The 13,419-nt window shown below is 44.1% G+C and overlaps 1 protein-coding gene across 5 annotated transcripts in view; it reads right to left on the reverse strand.

Annotated features, from left to right (window-relative positions):
• Positions 1-13,419, reverse strand: part of LOC113407382 (polypyrimidine tract-binding protein 2-like) — a 79,453-nt gene that overhangs the window by 16,242 nt on the left and 49,792 nt on the right. For all 5 annotated transcript variants that reach the window (XM_026655813.1, XM_026655812.1, XM_026655811.1 and 2 more), the window contains one exon: positions 5,288-5,483. In XM_026655813.1, the coding sequence (XP_026511598.1) occupies positions 5,288-5,483 (196 nt within the window). The remainder of the gene's footprint in view (positions 1-5,287; positions 5,484-13,419) is intronic.

Genomic DNA, 13,419 nt, shown 5'->3' on the forward strand with positions numbered 1-13,419 from the left:
GATGAAAAGAATATGCATCAGTCCACACTGCTTTGGATCGTTATCAAGCAGAACCCGCCATCAGCATGGACACGTCATCTAGAATGGTGGTTGAAGCATAAAGGGACATATGAATCTTTAGCGCATCTGGCATGTAAATATCTTGCAACGCTGGCTACAACACTGCCATGTGAATGCCTGTTCTCACTTTCAAGTTACATTGTAAACAAGGAGAGGGCAGCATTATCTCCTGCAAATGTAAAAAATGTAAACAAACTGAACAAGTAGGAGGACTGAGTGGGCTTGTAGGCTCTAAGTTTTACATGGTAATGCAGGTTTTTGTTTTTTTTAAAAAACACAATTCTATGTTTGTAAGTTCAACTTTTATGATAAAGAGATTGCACTACAATACTTGTATTAGGTGAATTGAAAAATACTATTTTTGTTTTTTACTGTGCAAATATTTGTAATCAAAAATAAATATAAAGTGAGCACTGTACACTCTGTATTCTGTGTTGTAATTGAAATCAATATATTTGAAAATGTAGAAAACATCCCAAAATATTTAAATAAATGGTATTCTATTATTGTTTAACAGTGCGATTAATCGTGCAATTAATCGAGATTTTTTTCATCGCTTGACAGCCTTAATAATAAATAATAACGACTAGCTTTTATATAAGACTTTTCACTTGTACATCTCAAAGCGCTTTACAAAGCCAATCTGTATATTACACCCATTTTATAGATGGGGAAACTGAGGCACAGGAAGGGGAAGTGTCTTTCCCCAAGGTCATTCAGCAGGCCAGCAACAAAAGCCAGGAACTGAACTCAAGGGTCCTGAGTCCCAATGCAGTGACCTATCCAACAAAATTAACATTTTACAGAGGGAAAAAAAGATTATATAAATCTCCATACTCATGAAATAGATGATGGTAAGGGAAATTTATCATGTACCTAGATGCTATTAATTTTTTCCTATTAAAATAAGTTGGAAAAATCATCTATGGTTTTTAAAGAAAATCAATTCTTTAAAAATCAATTTTTCTGTTTGCCAGAAGCTGGGAATCGGTGACAGGCAATGGATCACTTGATGGTTACCTATTCTCTTCAGTCCCTCTGAAGCACCTGGCATTGGCCACTGTCTGAAGACAGGAGACTGGGCTAGATGGATCTTTGGTCTGACCCAGTATGGCCGTTCTTATGTTAAATAATTTTGTCATTAAATAACAATTTCTATCCTATTCTAATAAGATTTATCTTTTAGAAGTGCCGCAGTCCAGTCTATGGGGGTATGAACTGTAGAGCACTCTAATGTGTTGCATTCTAACTACCCTGTGTAGACCCTGCTGGCATGAACTAAAAGATGACTATGTTAATACAAACTAGGTCTTTTTGAAATAGACTACATCATTGCCTCATTCAGTGCACAGAATGGACAGTGCTCACAAAGAGTAGTTTCAATACTCTGTTTTCTCCTCATTGTTCATTGTGTGCCCGCATGCCTTCTTTACTGCACACTAATTAAACCCTGCTCTAAAGACAGAATTATCAATTTCCTCATGGGCTTTTCTATGGCGCTCATTACTACAGTATCTGAGTGCTTCACATTCATTTTCATTACAGCCTGTGAAATGAGGGGTTATCATACCCATATTACCTATGGGGAACTGAAGCAGAGAGAAACAAAAAGTGTTCACTAATTCTGGGTGCTCAATTTGAGACTTCTAGAAACGGATTTTTTCAGATAACTTAGCATTCTACATCACTTTATATTTTTCAAAGTACAGCTCCCAATGACTTTAGTTGCAGGTGTTAGTGCTCAGAACCTATACAAATCAGACCCTGGGGTCTCAAGTCAGGCACCCAGAAAATGAGAAACACAATTACTGACCACCCGTGAAAAGAAAGGTTTAAGCAACTTGCCCAGCATCACCTAGGAGCTCTGTGGCAGGGGAAGGGATATAAACCAATTCTCAAGGCAGCATTCAACTGCTTTAACCATAAGACCCATCCTTTGTTCCTGCAATCCCCCCTCATTCATTACACACCTTTCAACTTCTGCAATAAATATGGCAGAGATTCTACAGACAATCTCTTTTATTACACAACCCTGATTCCTCCCCAGAGCAGGTCCATCCTGTACACAGAATAAGACAGAAGCCCTATGGAAAAATGGTATGTGATCATGTAAAGACGATCATATGCATGTACACAAGATGGCCAAATTAATGATGCACAACCTTAATTCTGCATTTCCTAACCTCTGGCTTGACTTTGCAACCCTACTAATGTTCTTTTAGCAGAGTTTTTGCATGTGTGTGTAATTTGCTAGTTTTTAAAATGAGCAAACTGAAGATACAGAAATTTGATCACATGACATCCAAATGGGTTATCAGCAGAGTTGGGCAGACCTTTGCCTCTTGAGCAAAAAAGAGTAATTTATAGCAGTAGTAGGCTGTCCTTCTCTATATGATATGTGGATTAACACTAGAGGAGAACAAGATACACACTTTACTAGTGGTTAATCACAGATATTTGCTAACAGCAAAGGAATAGTGAGATTCAGCAGTCTGAGGTTCCATTACAGGTTCTGGAATAAATTGTGCACCAGTGAGTACAGTCTTCTGCCCATTCCCTGAAGTGAGAATCCTTCTGCTCAATCCTCCCTACTCTGGCCTTGTCCTGGTCGTGTCTCTTCCCTACCCCAGCTCACCATCCCAGTCCCATTCTCCTCACGTAACCAGTCCTTCTCCATTCATCAAGCTTCTAATTCTAGCCCAGTGGTTCTCAACCTATTTACCATTACGCAGCCCACAATGTGTTATATGGCTGCATCCAATACTACCTATATGGCCCTGCGGATGTCACATGGCTGCAGCTGTGTGCTGATTGGGCCACAAGTGGTGCACAGGCTGCAGGTTGAGAACCACTGTCCTAGCCCCAGTCTTGTTGCCCAGCAAGTCCTTGTGTCATCCTTCCAGTCTGCCTTGGTCCCAGTGTCCCCACACAGCCACTACCAGTTCTCCCACTTCAACCCTCAGCTCTTTGTTCTCAGTCTCCTTCCCCAGTCATTCCCAGATCCCTGCTTCTCCTCATCCAATCTCTCTCCTCTCACTCCCGCATTCACATTCTCCACCCCCACTGGTTCCCAGTCCCAATCTCCCTCCATTGGCTCTTGTCAAAATTCAGTCTTCTGCACTTTCGCCCACAGGTTCCTCGTTCCAGTCTATGTTCCTCCCACCCCTCACAGGTCCAGATCTTTTCTCCATGGCATCTGAATCAGGCAGCTCCTCACTCCACACTGCCTGGACCCACAAAGGGAGACGCTGACAGCACAGAAGAGACAGGCTTCCTACCTTCAGCTCAGGGGTCCAGACAAGGACCTGGCATGGTTTGCAGCAGTCCAGAGCTGCAATTGCAGTGGAAGTCCTGCTCAGCCCCAGGCTGGAGCAAGCCCAATGTAGGAACACTCTTTTTAACTGCTAAAATCTAAGAAGTCTCTGAACATGTGCGAACTGTGATTTTTTAAGGCTCACAACTTGGCAACTTTGGGCCGATTTTCACTGTGATGGCAAAAGGCACATCCCTGACACAAAGATCATCCCCTGTCAAATTTCAAGTCCCTGCTCTGAAGTGGGGGTGGGGAGCACTAAACTTTTTCAAAGAAAAGGTCACCAGAATTTTTTAACAAGGGGAAAACAAATGTATTTTCCCCATGCCTTGTTCTCAGAAATGGCTGAGCCATTTTGGCTGAATATTTAAAAAAAACATTCAGTATTAGGCAGATATCTGGCATGGAAATCATCAGCCCAAATCACTGAAGTTTGGCTAAGTTATGTACAACTGACAACAGGGTCAGAGCAACTGAAATCAGAAGTGTTGGGCAACCTCAGTAATAGACAGTGCTGTCAGCTCTGCCCATAATCAAATACTTCAAAAAGCTATTTGCTGGCTGCCAAAAAAGAATGCAGCACTTTACATGAATGGCTGATCCTTCCTTCTAGCTTCCCAACTCCAAAGGAAACAAACAATAAGTGGCAGGGCCGGCTCCAGGTTTTTTGCTGCCCCAAGCAAAAATAAAAAAGGGGAAAAAAAACAGAATGCCGCACCTTGAAAAGTGCCACCGCCAAAGGGCCGGAGTGCCGCCCCTTGAAAAGTGCCGCCCCAAGCACAAGTTTGGAACGCTGGTGCCTAGAGCCGGCCCTAAGAAGTGGGTAAGATAATAAACACAACACCGTTCACTGGGTCTTGTAAAAAATCTCTAAATCCAATCTGAACTCTGCTGACAAAATGAACCCTAAAACTTCAAAATATAAAGGACATCCAAAACAGGAACTGGTTAAAGCTTACTAGTTTATATAATCATGAAATTTACAGGGTTGATGCCAAATTAAAATGATAAAACAAAAACAAGATAGTGTATTAAAATTTTTTCTCTCTCAAAGCATAAGTACAGTAAGTACTGAATGCACTGCCTCTACCAACAACCAGAAGACTGTTAGAAGCTATGAATGTTTATCTATGCACTGCTCAGGGAATCTCAGTTGCTTCTTCCAATGGGTTCTAATATCTTATCAGCTCTTGAGCTTGCATAACAAAGCGCTAGAGATAAGAGTGCTGATCTATATAAAGGAAAAAAATTCAATAATTATGAAAAATAAAATGCTAAGATGGAATTTCTTTGTATACATGGTCTCCTTTTTGTCATCTGCTCTTTTATTTCTTTGGTATTTTTTATAAAAATTATAGGATGACACTTCTTCCTCAAAGCATCTTTCTTAGTTGAAGAAAATGGACACTGCATATATGAAAGCAAGCCAAAATTTCATGACCTGCTTACAGTGCCAATAAGGACACAGATCCTGTTCCTGTGAAGTCAATAGAGAAGCTTCCTTGATTTTAACAAGACCAATATCAAGTCCCAAAGATTTCGCCATGAGGTGGGCCGAATGAAAGGAAGATACTTTAGGTCACCAACGGTGGAGGAAGTTGACTGACACCGGAACAAAAGGAAGGATGGTTTGGGGAAATTTAAAAAATGTAAGTAACTAGACAAAAACTTTTGATAATGTGTATATTCTGTCCTATTCTTGTTTCTCTCTCATCTATTTATACAGTAAGCTTGCAGGGGCAGAAACTGTCTGTCTTACTAGAATTGCACACCGCAACTGAAAACAACCCTAACATATCTTTGGGCTCTACCATAATATAAACATTAAATAATTACAATGATTAATAATTAAAAAAACCTGCATTTGATTAATTGGGAATGGGGAGGGAAGTGTTTTGAAAATTAAAATCATACCTAGAAGTGAAGTCTCCTTTGCAAATGCTGCAGCAATAGCTGGGTCCAATGCTGGTTGCCCATCACCAGATGGAAGATCAGGTCGAGTATAGTCCCTACTTTTATCATTGTTGTACTTCACATTTAAATTCACCAGTTTGGAAAAATCAATCCGTAGGGTACAGCAAGCATTATAAATATTTTGACCATCTAATGCCTGAAAGAGGAAAAATGTATTTAATAATATACAATATTGCTTGGTCACAACTGCTGAAGTCTGATAAAAGTGAGCACACTTTTGTCCATTTAAACTAAAATTATTTAGTTTAAAAACCAATAAAGATCAAACGCATTATGTAGCTCATAAAGGTCATTCCTGGAAGCTTTTTAAATTCCCTTACCTAGAAAAATTTTGCATACCAAAATACCTGGAGATTTATAGTAGCATTTTAGTGCAGTAAAACTTGGGACCTAGTTTGTCAGATCTACTGAATCAACCTGTTTTACACGCTGCTTGGTATTTAACTCAGGTTTAATGCAGATATACTGTAAAGTTTCCAAAAGTTAAAACCACAATAAACCATTCTTTTTAAAGGGGCATTAGAGAGAGACAGAAGACTAAATAAAAGGCATTAAAATAATATGTAAAAAGTGGTTATGTGGAGGATCACAGTATTTGCAGTGTTCTAGTAGAATGTTTTTTGTTCTACTGTTAAACAAGAGCAGCATCAACACTTAAAAGATAAATGAAAAAGAGACCTGCTACACCTATTTTAGGCAATTTTTTAAAACAAACAATTCCTTACTGTTACTGTGGTTCGAGATGTGATGCAGCAGTATTCCGCTTAGGTGTGCGCATGCCCACCATACCAGAGCTGGAGAATTTTGCCTAGCAGTACTCACAAAGGGATGGTGCTTGCGCCTTGTGGCCATAATCCCTCCCCTGGCTATATGAGGTGGTGCTGCTTCGACCCCCGCAGGTCCTTTGCACAGAACACCCAGAGACTAGACTCCAATGCAGAGGGGACGTAGGATGGGTCGTGGAATACATATCTGCATCATATCCTTAACAATTTCTTCTTCCTTGAGTACATGGAGCCATGTATTCCATTTAGGTGACTCACAAGCAGTATCCAAAAGCAATTGTTAGATGTAAGAGTGTATTCAGGACAATTTACTTTCTATTAGGATAGATCGAAGTAATTGTTGAATGTACGGCCTTTTGGCTAAGATCAAGTGTTGTATTCAGATGTTTAAACTTCATAGAAACTAGTAGAAAGTTACTTGTATTGTTTTCACTTATCTATTCCTGTCATAATGTAATAGCAAACATTTACATGGTAAATACCCTTGCAACTACATTACACATCAAAGAAATCTTGTGAAATGCTAATGAAGGACTTAAGGGCTTTAACAGAAAAAGTTTATTTCAAGCAAGTGGCCATTATGTATATCAAAAATCTTCAATCTGTGCGGTGTGCCCCCATAGGGGGCGCGGAGTAATGTTAGAGGAGGGGGCACAGCTGGGTCCCAGACCAGCCCCCACAGGGGGTGGGGAGGGAGCTCCGCCCAGCTCCGCTCCTGGCCCCGCACCAGGGGTCCCATCCGCCAGCCCTGCTGCAGGCCTCGGCCCCCTTACGTCGGCCTCGGCCCCCTTACCCCTGTCTGCACTTCCAACTCCATGGGGGAGGGGCGCGAGATAAAACGTTTGGGGACCACTGATATATGTGGCTGGAGGTCAAAAAATCTAAGTGCATTCCTCAGCCATCATCATCAAAGGAAAGGCGCACATGGGTAGATAGACTGTCAGCTTGTCTTCTGTGAGAAGATATAAACATGAATTCAAAGAAAGGCTCCTGTATCTCTGGACTGTTTGGATTCTAACATGGCAGAAAAACTGAATGAGAAAACAGAGATCCCCAGAGTTATTCTGGGTAGCCCTGAAAGACTTTTGGGAAACTGGTGTCTATTACATCACTGCCACCATTTGGAGTTACAAACTGTACCTGTTATATTTTACCTGCCCTAGCCTCTCAATAACTCATTCTTTTTTCTTAGCTAATAAACCTATAGGCAGTTTACTACAGAACTGACTGCGACCATTGTGTTTGGTGTAAGGTCTGGAGTACCAATTGATCTACGGTGAGTAACTGGTCTCTTGGGACTGGGAGAAACCTGATGTGGCATGATTTTAGGTTTAAATTGAACTTTTATCACAAAGTTCAATTTGTCTGGTTGGCAAGATAGGCTGGAGAGGGTAACGGGATTTGTCTGTGATTCCATGGTGTTAAGACTGGTATAGTGAGCTAGGAGCTCACATTTGTTACTGGCTTGGTGTAATCTAATTATAGAACATACAATCAGTTTGGGGTGTCTGCCCTCGTTTTCTGACAGTCTGCCTTGAGATAGTAATTCACAGTGGTGAGCCGCTTCAGACAATGTGACAGGTTTAGTTCATAAATAGGTATATGAATGACCATATAGCAGCCCTGCAAATGTCCAATATTGAGACAGCACTGAGGAATGCTACTGACTTTGCTTGTGCTCTCATCAAATGAGCTTGCACCATCTAAGGAGGCATAGCCAAAGCTTTTTTATAGGCAGTCTTGATACGGGATGTTATCCATTTAGAGATTGTCTGTGAAGAGACCACTTCGTATGACACAAACAGGTGAGGAGAATCAAGAAATGGTTTAGTCCTGTCCAGATGGAAGGCTAGACATCACCTGACATCTAATGTATGGAGATGAATGCAGCTTTGGAAAGAACACAGGTAAATATACTGCCTGGTTCAAATGAAACTGAGAAACCACTTTAGACAAAAATTTCAGGTGTGGTAGTAAATCACTTTGTCCTTAGAGAATTGTGTATAAGGAGGCCATCAGTGCCTGCAACCCTCCTTGTGGATGTTATCACTACCAGGAACCAAGTCTTCTGACACAAAAGCAGAAACAGACAAGATGCCAAGGGCTCAAATGGAAGCCTCTTTAAAGCTGCTAGGATCGTGCTAAGATTCCACAGGAAGCAACTCTCAGACTGGAGGATGGAGACAAAATCCTTTTAAGAATTTTGCTACCCTGGCATTGGAAAAGACTGATCTTCAATTAATAAGAGGATGAAATGCGGATATCACTGCCAGATATACTCTCAATGAGCTAAACACAAGGCCGAATGACTGAAGGTGCAGCAAGTACTCCAGCTGGCTTCTATTCAGGGCATCTTGAACTCCACAGGCCAGCGAACACAATGAAAACTGCTTCCATTTTGCCCAATAGGCCATTCTGGTAGAGGGTTTTCTATTGTTGAGTAGGACTTGTTGAACAGCCACCAAACACCATACTTCCTCCTCATTTAGTCATGAAGCAGTCACATCATGAGATTCGGGAAGCTGAGCACGGGATATAAGAGGCAACCATGATTCTGTGTGAGTAGGTCAGGATGGAGAGGAAGGGATATAAGAGGCTGAACTGACAGAGTGAGGAGGTCGGAGAACCAGCACTGCCTCAGCCACACCGGGACAATGAGAATGAGTGTGGCCCGATCCAACCTCAGATTGAGCATGACCTGTGGGATGATCGGAATTGGGGGGAAAGCTTACAGGAGAGCCAACTGCCACCTGAGACGGAAAGCACAGGACAGGGAACCCAGACTAAGGTCCCCTCAAGAGCAGAATAAGACAATCGCCGGAATGCCCAAAGCTGAGAAGATGACATAGAGGACACTTGTCTTCAGAGACCATTCATGACTCAGGAAAAAATTCCTGCTGAGATAGTCCGTAAGGTGATTCTGGATCCTAAGTAAGTGGTCAGCTATCGGCATGATACTCTCCACAATGCAGAACTACCACAATATGATTGCCTCCTGGCACAGCATCCTGGAGTGTGCTCCCCCTTGCTTGTTCACATATACATTGTGGTGGTATTGTCAGTAAGTATGTGAACCACTGAGCCCAATATGGTCCAGAAAAGCATGACATTGTAGATGGCCTGAAGTGCCAGCACACTGATATGCAGTGAGCCTGCATCTCTGACCTTGACTTTTCAGCAGCCCCAGATGTGCTCCACAGCCCATCAGGGAGGCATCGGTGACAACAGACCTGGTTGGTAAGGGCCAGACAAAGGGAACACCCTGACAAACATTCTCCGGAAGTGTCCATCACTGTGATATGTCCAGGACCAGTGGAGGAAGATGGACCAATCTGTCCAAGTGAAGAGTTGGACAGTAAACTATCCTGAGACACATTTGAAGGGGGCAAAGACGCAACCTTGCATTTGCAACTGTCAGTTGGCAAAAGTGCTCTCAAACTCGTAGAGTCTATAAGGGCAACAATTAACTCAATTTTCTGAATGGGAACCAAAGTTGACTTTCCGACGTTTAGGATGAGACCCAGATGTTCGAGCAAGTGCATGTAGTGTTGACATGGAAAAGAACTTCCTCTCTGGACACTGCCCCTCAGTAAACAGTCATCCAGGTATGGGAAGTTGTGGATTCCTTCCTTCCTGAGGTATGCCATCACCATGACCATACATTTGGTAAAAACCCAACAGGCCAAACGGAAGCACCACATACTGGAAATGGTGCTCCGCTATAACAAATCAAAGGAATGAAAGTGGGCATCCTGAAGGTCCAGAGCAACCAACCAGTCGTTCCAAGACAACAGGGGAGAATGGGTCACGTATCTGATAAATCTGTTGAGGACATGAAGGTCAAGAATCTTACTCCTCCCTTGGATTTGGGCACCAGAAAGTACCAGAAATAGAAGTTCTGACCCTGGTGTTCCGGCAGAACCCCCCTCCACTACTCCCAAAGCCAGTAGAGAGCAATCCTGCTCAAGGAGCAGCATCTCATGAGAGGTGTCCCTGAAGAGGGATGGGGAAGGAGGGGGGAGGAGGATGCAAAGGAACTGGACGGCATAGCCTCACTTGACAATGCTTAGAATCCTGATGTCAGTGGTGACTGAGACCCAAGCACTGTGAAAGCAAGCAAGTCTGTTCCCAAATGGAGCAAGCAAGCAGAAGGGAGCCATGACTGGAACACGGCTCTGGTCCAAGGAGTCAAAATGGGTACATGGAGGACTCTTGGGAAAAGCATGTCGACTGGCCAAACCAGAATGCCTCCTCGTCTGGGACCTATGCCCCTTTCTGGGGTAGTCCTGCTGTCTCAGGGAGGGAAAGGCTGCCCAAATGTGGACTACAGATGCTGCTGACCACCACAGTGACATCTCTGCACTGCCGGTATATACACCCCCAAGGACTCAGCGGTTGAAGGGCAAATCCTCTATGGCCTGTTGCACATGGGGAGCAATACCCAGATTCCACAGCCAGGAAGCCCTTCTCATCGTCACCGCTGAGGCCATCACTCTGCGATGCAATGTGGACCGCAACAAAGTCTTAGCCACCAACCAGTCTTTGGTGATAAATGCTTGAAATTCCTCCCTCGGGGCTTCAGGGGATACATCAGGTCCATACATTTAGCGTCCTTATCCTTGGGAGTTGACTTACATCTGCTCTGTCAGGCTCTATTGTTCACAGCAGTTACGACCAGGATATCTGGGGCTGGATGTAAGTAAAAACCCTCAAATCGCTGCACTGGAATGAAGTAGCATTTCTCCGTGTGCTTCGCAATAGGCAATACTGAAGCTGGATTGCTTCAGAGAATTTAGCAGGCTCTCAGAGCTCATTGTTAATAGGGAGGGCGACTAACGGGGCAGGCAGCTGCAAGATATCCAACAATTTATGGGTATTCTCCTGCAGGAACTCTGCTTGAATACCCAGAGAAGCAGCCATGAACTACAAAAGATCCTGGTATGCCTTGAAATACTCAAATAACAAAGGAGCGGAAGAGCCAGGCACAAAGGAATCATCCGGGGATGAAGATAAAATGGTTAACTGTGCCAGATCCTACTCCAGGACTGATGGGACCTGGATGCGACAACTCTGGATGTTCTGTAAGGGAAAGATTCACTGGTGCCTGGGCTTGTGGCAGATTAACTGTCACCACCACAGACCTGGAAAGTGATTTCACCTTAGAGCGAGATGTAGAGTGGAACCTCTGTGACCGAGAAGCAGGGGTCGGAACCAGAGTCAACAGTACAGGATCTCCATCCTCCCTGCATGGTACCAGGGAGTGGTTGACAGGTCCTGCTCTTTCCTGCATGCCAGCATTCACACTGTACCGGGCTGCGTCTCTTCTGGAAAGACAAGACACCATGCAACTTCGAACAACCTTAATCAGTCTCATGCGACCTGTTTCTCGCCACACTCAATGGGGAGGGACTCCTCCGTCTCTTTGGAGAGGTACCAGCTCCAGAGCAGGAAGTGGTAAAACTCTCAGAACCTGAGGGTGACCTCTGATCTAACACAGGCCTCGGTTCCGAAACTGCACTGCCTGTTCGAGCAGGTGCTGCTTTAGACAAAGTTCCCGTGCCACCTGAGTCCATCTTGTGAATGATTTGCAAATCGAACACCGATCCTTGATGTGAGCTTCCCCTAAGCACAGCAAGTACTGTATGTGCGGATTGTTGTTGGGAATTGCCCCCTCACATGATGGACAGTGTTTAAACCCTGGTGAGGACATCACCAGAGAAATGCCGTATATATTCGATCATAAGCCAGTTAGTTTATAAGCCGACCCCCCCAAGATGGAGGAGTAAAAATGGAATTTTTTTATGACCCATTCATAAGCCGACTCTATAAATCAGGGGTTGGCAAACTTTGGCTCCCGGGCCATCAGGATAAGCCTCTGGCGGGCCAAGCCGGTTTGTTTACCTCAAGCGTCTGCACGCACGGAGGTAAACCTAAGTAAACAAAGTATCCCCGCCCGCCAGTGGCTTACCCTGACGGGCTTGGACAGCAACTGGTGGAAAAATTTTCGGGAGGAGGGGGAAGAGAGAGAGAGATGCTGGGGGTCAGGGGAGTAATCCCTGCGACCCCCCCCACATGACCCCCGCCTTAGCCCGGGACCCCCACTCTCTCCCCATCCCATCCCTTCCCACCTTAGCTGGGGCGGATGTCTCTGGCCTGGCCAGAGCTGCTTTGGCAGGCTGGGCGGTGCGGCCGGAGCCTGCTCCGGTGGGCCGGGCGGCACAGCCACAGCCTGCTCTAGCAGGCCGGGCCAGGCGGCATGGCTGCCGCCTGCCAGCCCCAGAGCTGCAGCTGCTTCAGAGGCTGGGGGGAGAGCAGCGTGGCCAGAAGCAGAGAGACTCTGGCCCCGCCTCTTCCCTTCTGGTTCTGCTAGCTGTGCTGCCTCTCCTTGCCCCCTCTGTTGGGGGGAGGGGCTGTGTCCCACCTCTCCCTCTCTATACCCATTCATAAGCCGACCCCCTTCTCTGATGCTTCCCCTTTCTACTAAAAAAATTCGGCTTATGAACGAGTATATACGGTACTTAAACTAAAGCTAACTAAAACTAACACTATACCAAGGGTGCTAATTAACTGTATACTACTGGAAAGGTCACTAAGAAATAGAGAGGTTGTGAAGTTAGGAACCACACACAGCTCCAACTCCGGCCATGAGCAGTAAGAAGGAACTGAGGGGGGTTGGGGTGGTGCTGCCTCATACAGCCAGAGGAGGAGCTATGGTCAAAAGACACAAGTGCCGCTCCTCTACAGGTATGGCTAGGCAAAATTCTCCAGCTCACACGTGCTGGGGGTGCACACATCTAAGTGGAATACATGGCTGTATCAACTCAAAGAATTATGTATTTTTCTAATTCCAAATGGGGTTGATGCATGTATCAGGCCCTTTTAGAGGTTTCTAAAATACTGAACATCTATATATGAATTTTCAAATTTTATTTTTGTTTAAAGAAAGCCACATCAGTGTTATTTTTCATGTCAGTGGTTCTTAATAAGAACTATTTTTCTGTACTTCCCAGCAACAAATCTCATGACTAAATAAGCTCTAATTAAAAAGCTTAATACAGGAGAGTAATAGTGGAGGTTTTCACAGCTGATTAAGTTTTATTATTTGTTTGGAAAAAATTGTGCTCATATTAAACCAATATATGATTAATAAGTGATTCTATTAAATACAAATTATAGAATCATAGACTTTAAGGTCAGAAGGGACCATTATGAACGTCTAGTCCGACCTCCTGCACAATGCAAACCACGGAATCTCATCCACCCACTCCCATAACAAACCCTTAGCCT

This window comes from Terrapene carolina, unplaced genomic scaffold (assembly GCF_002925995.2).
Source record: "Terrapene carolina triunguis isolate 2854851 unplaced genomic scaffold, T_m_triunguis-2.0 Scaffold211, whole genome shotgun sequence".
Taxonomy (NCBI): Eukaryota; Metazoa; Chordata; order Testudines; family Emydidae; genus Terrapene; species Terrapene triunguis.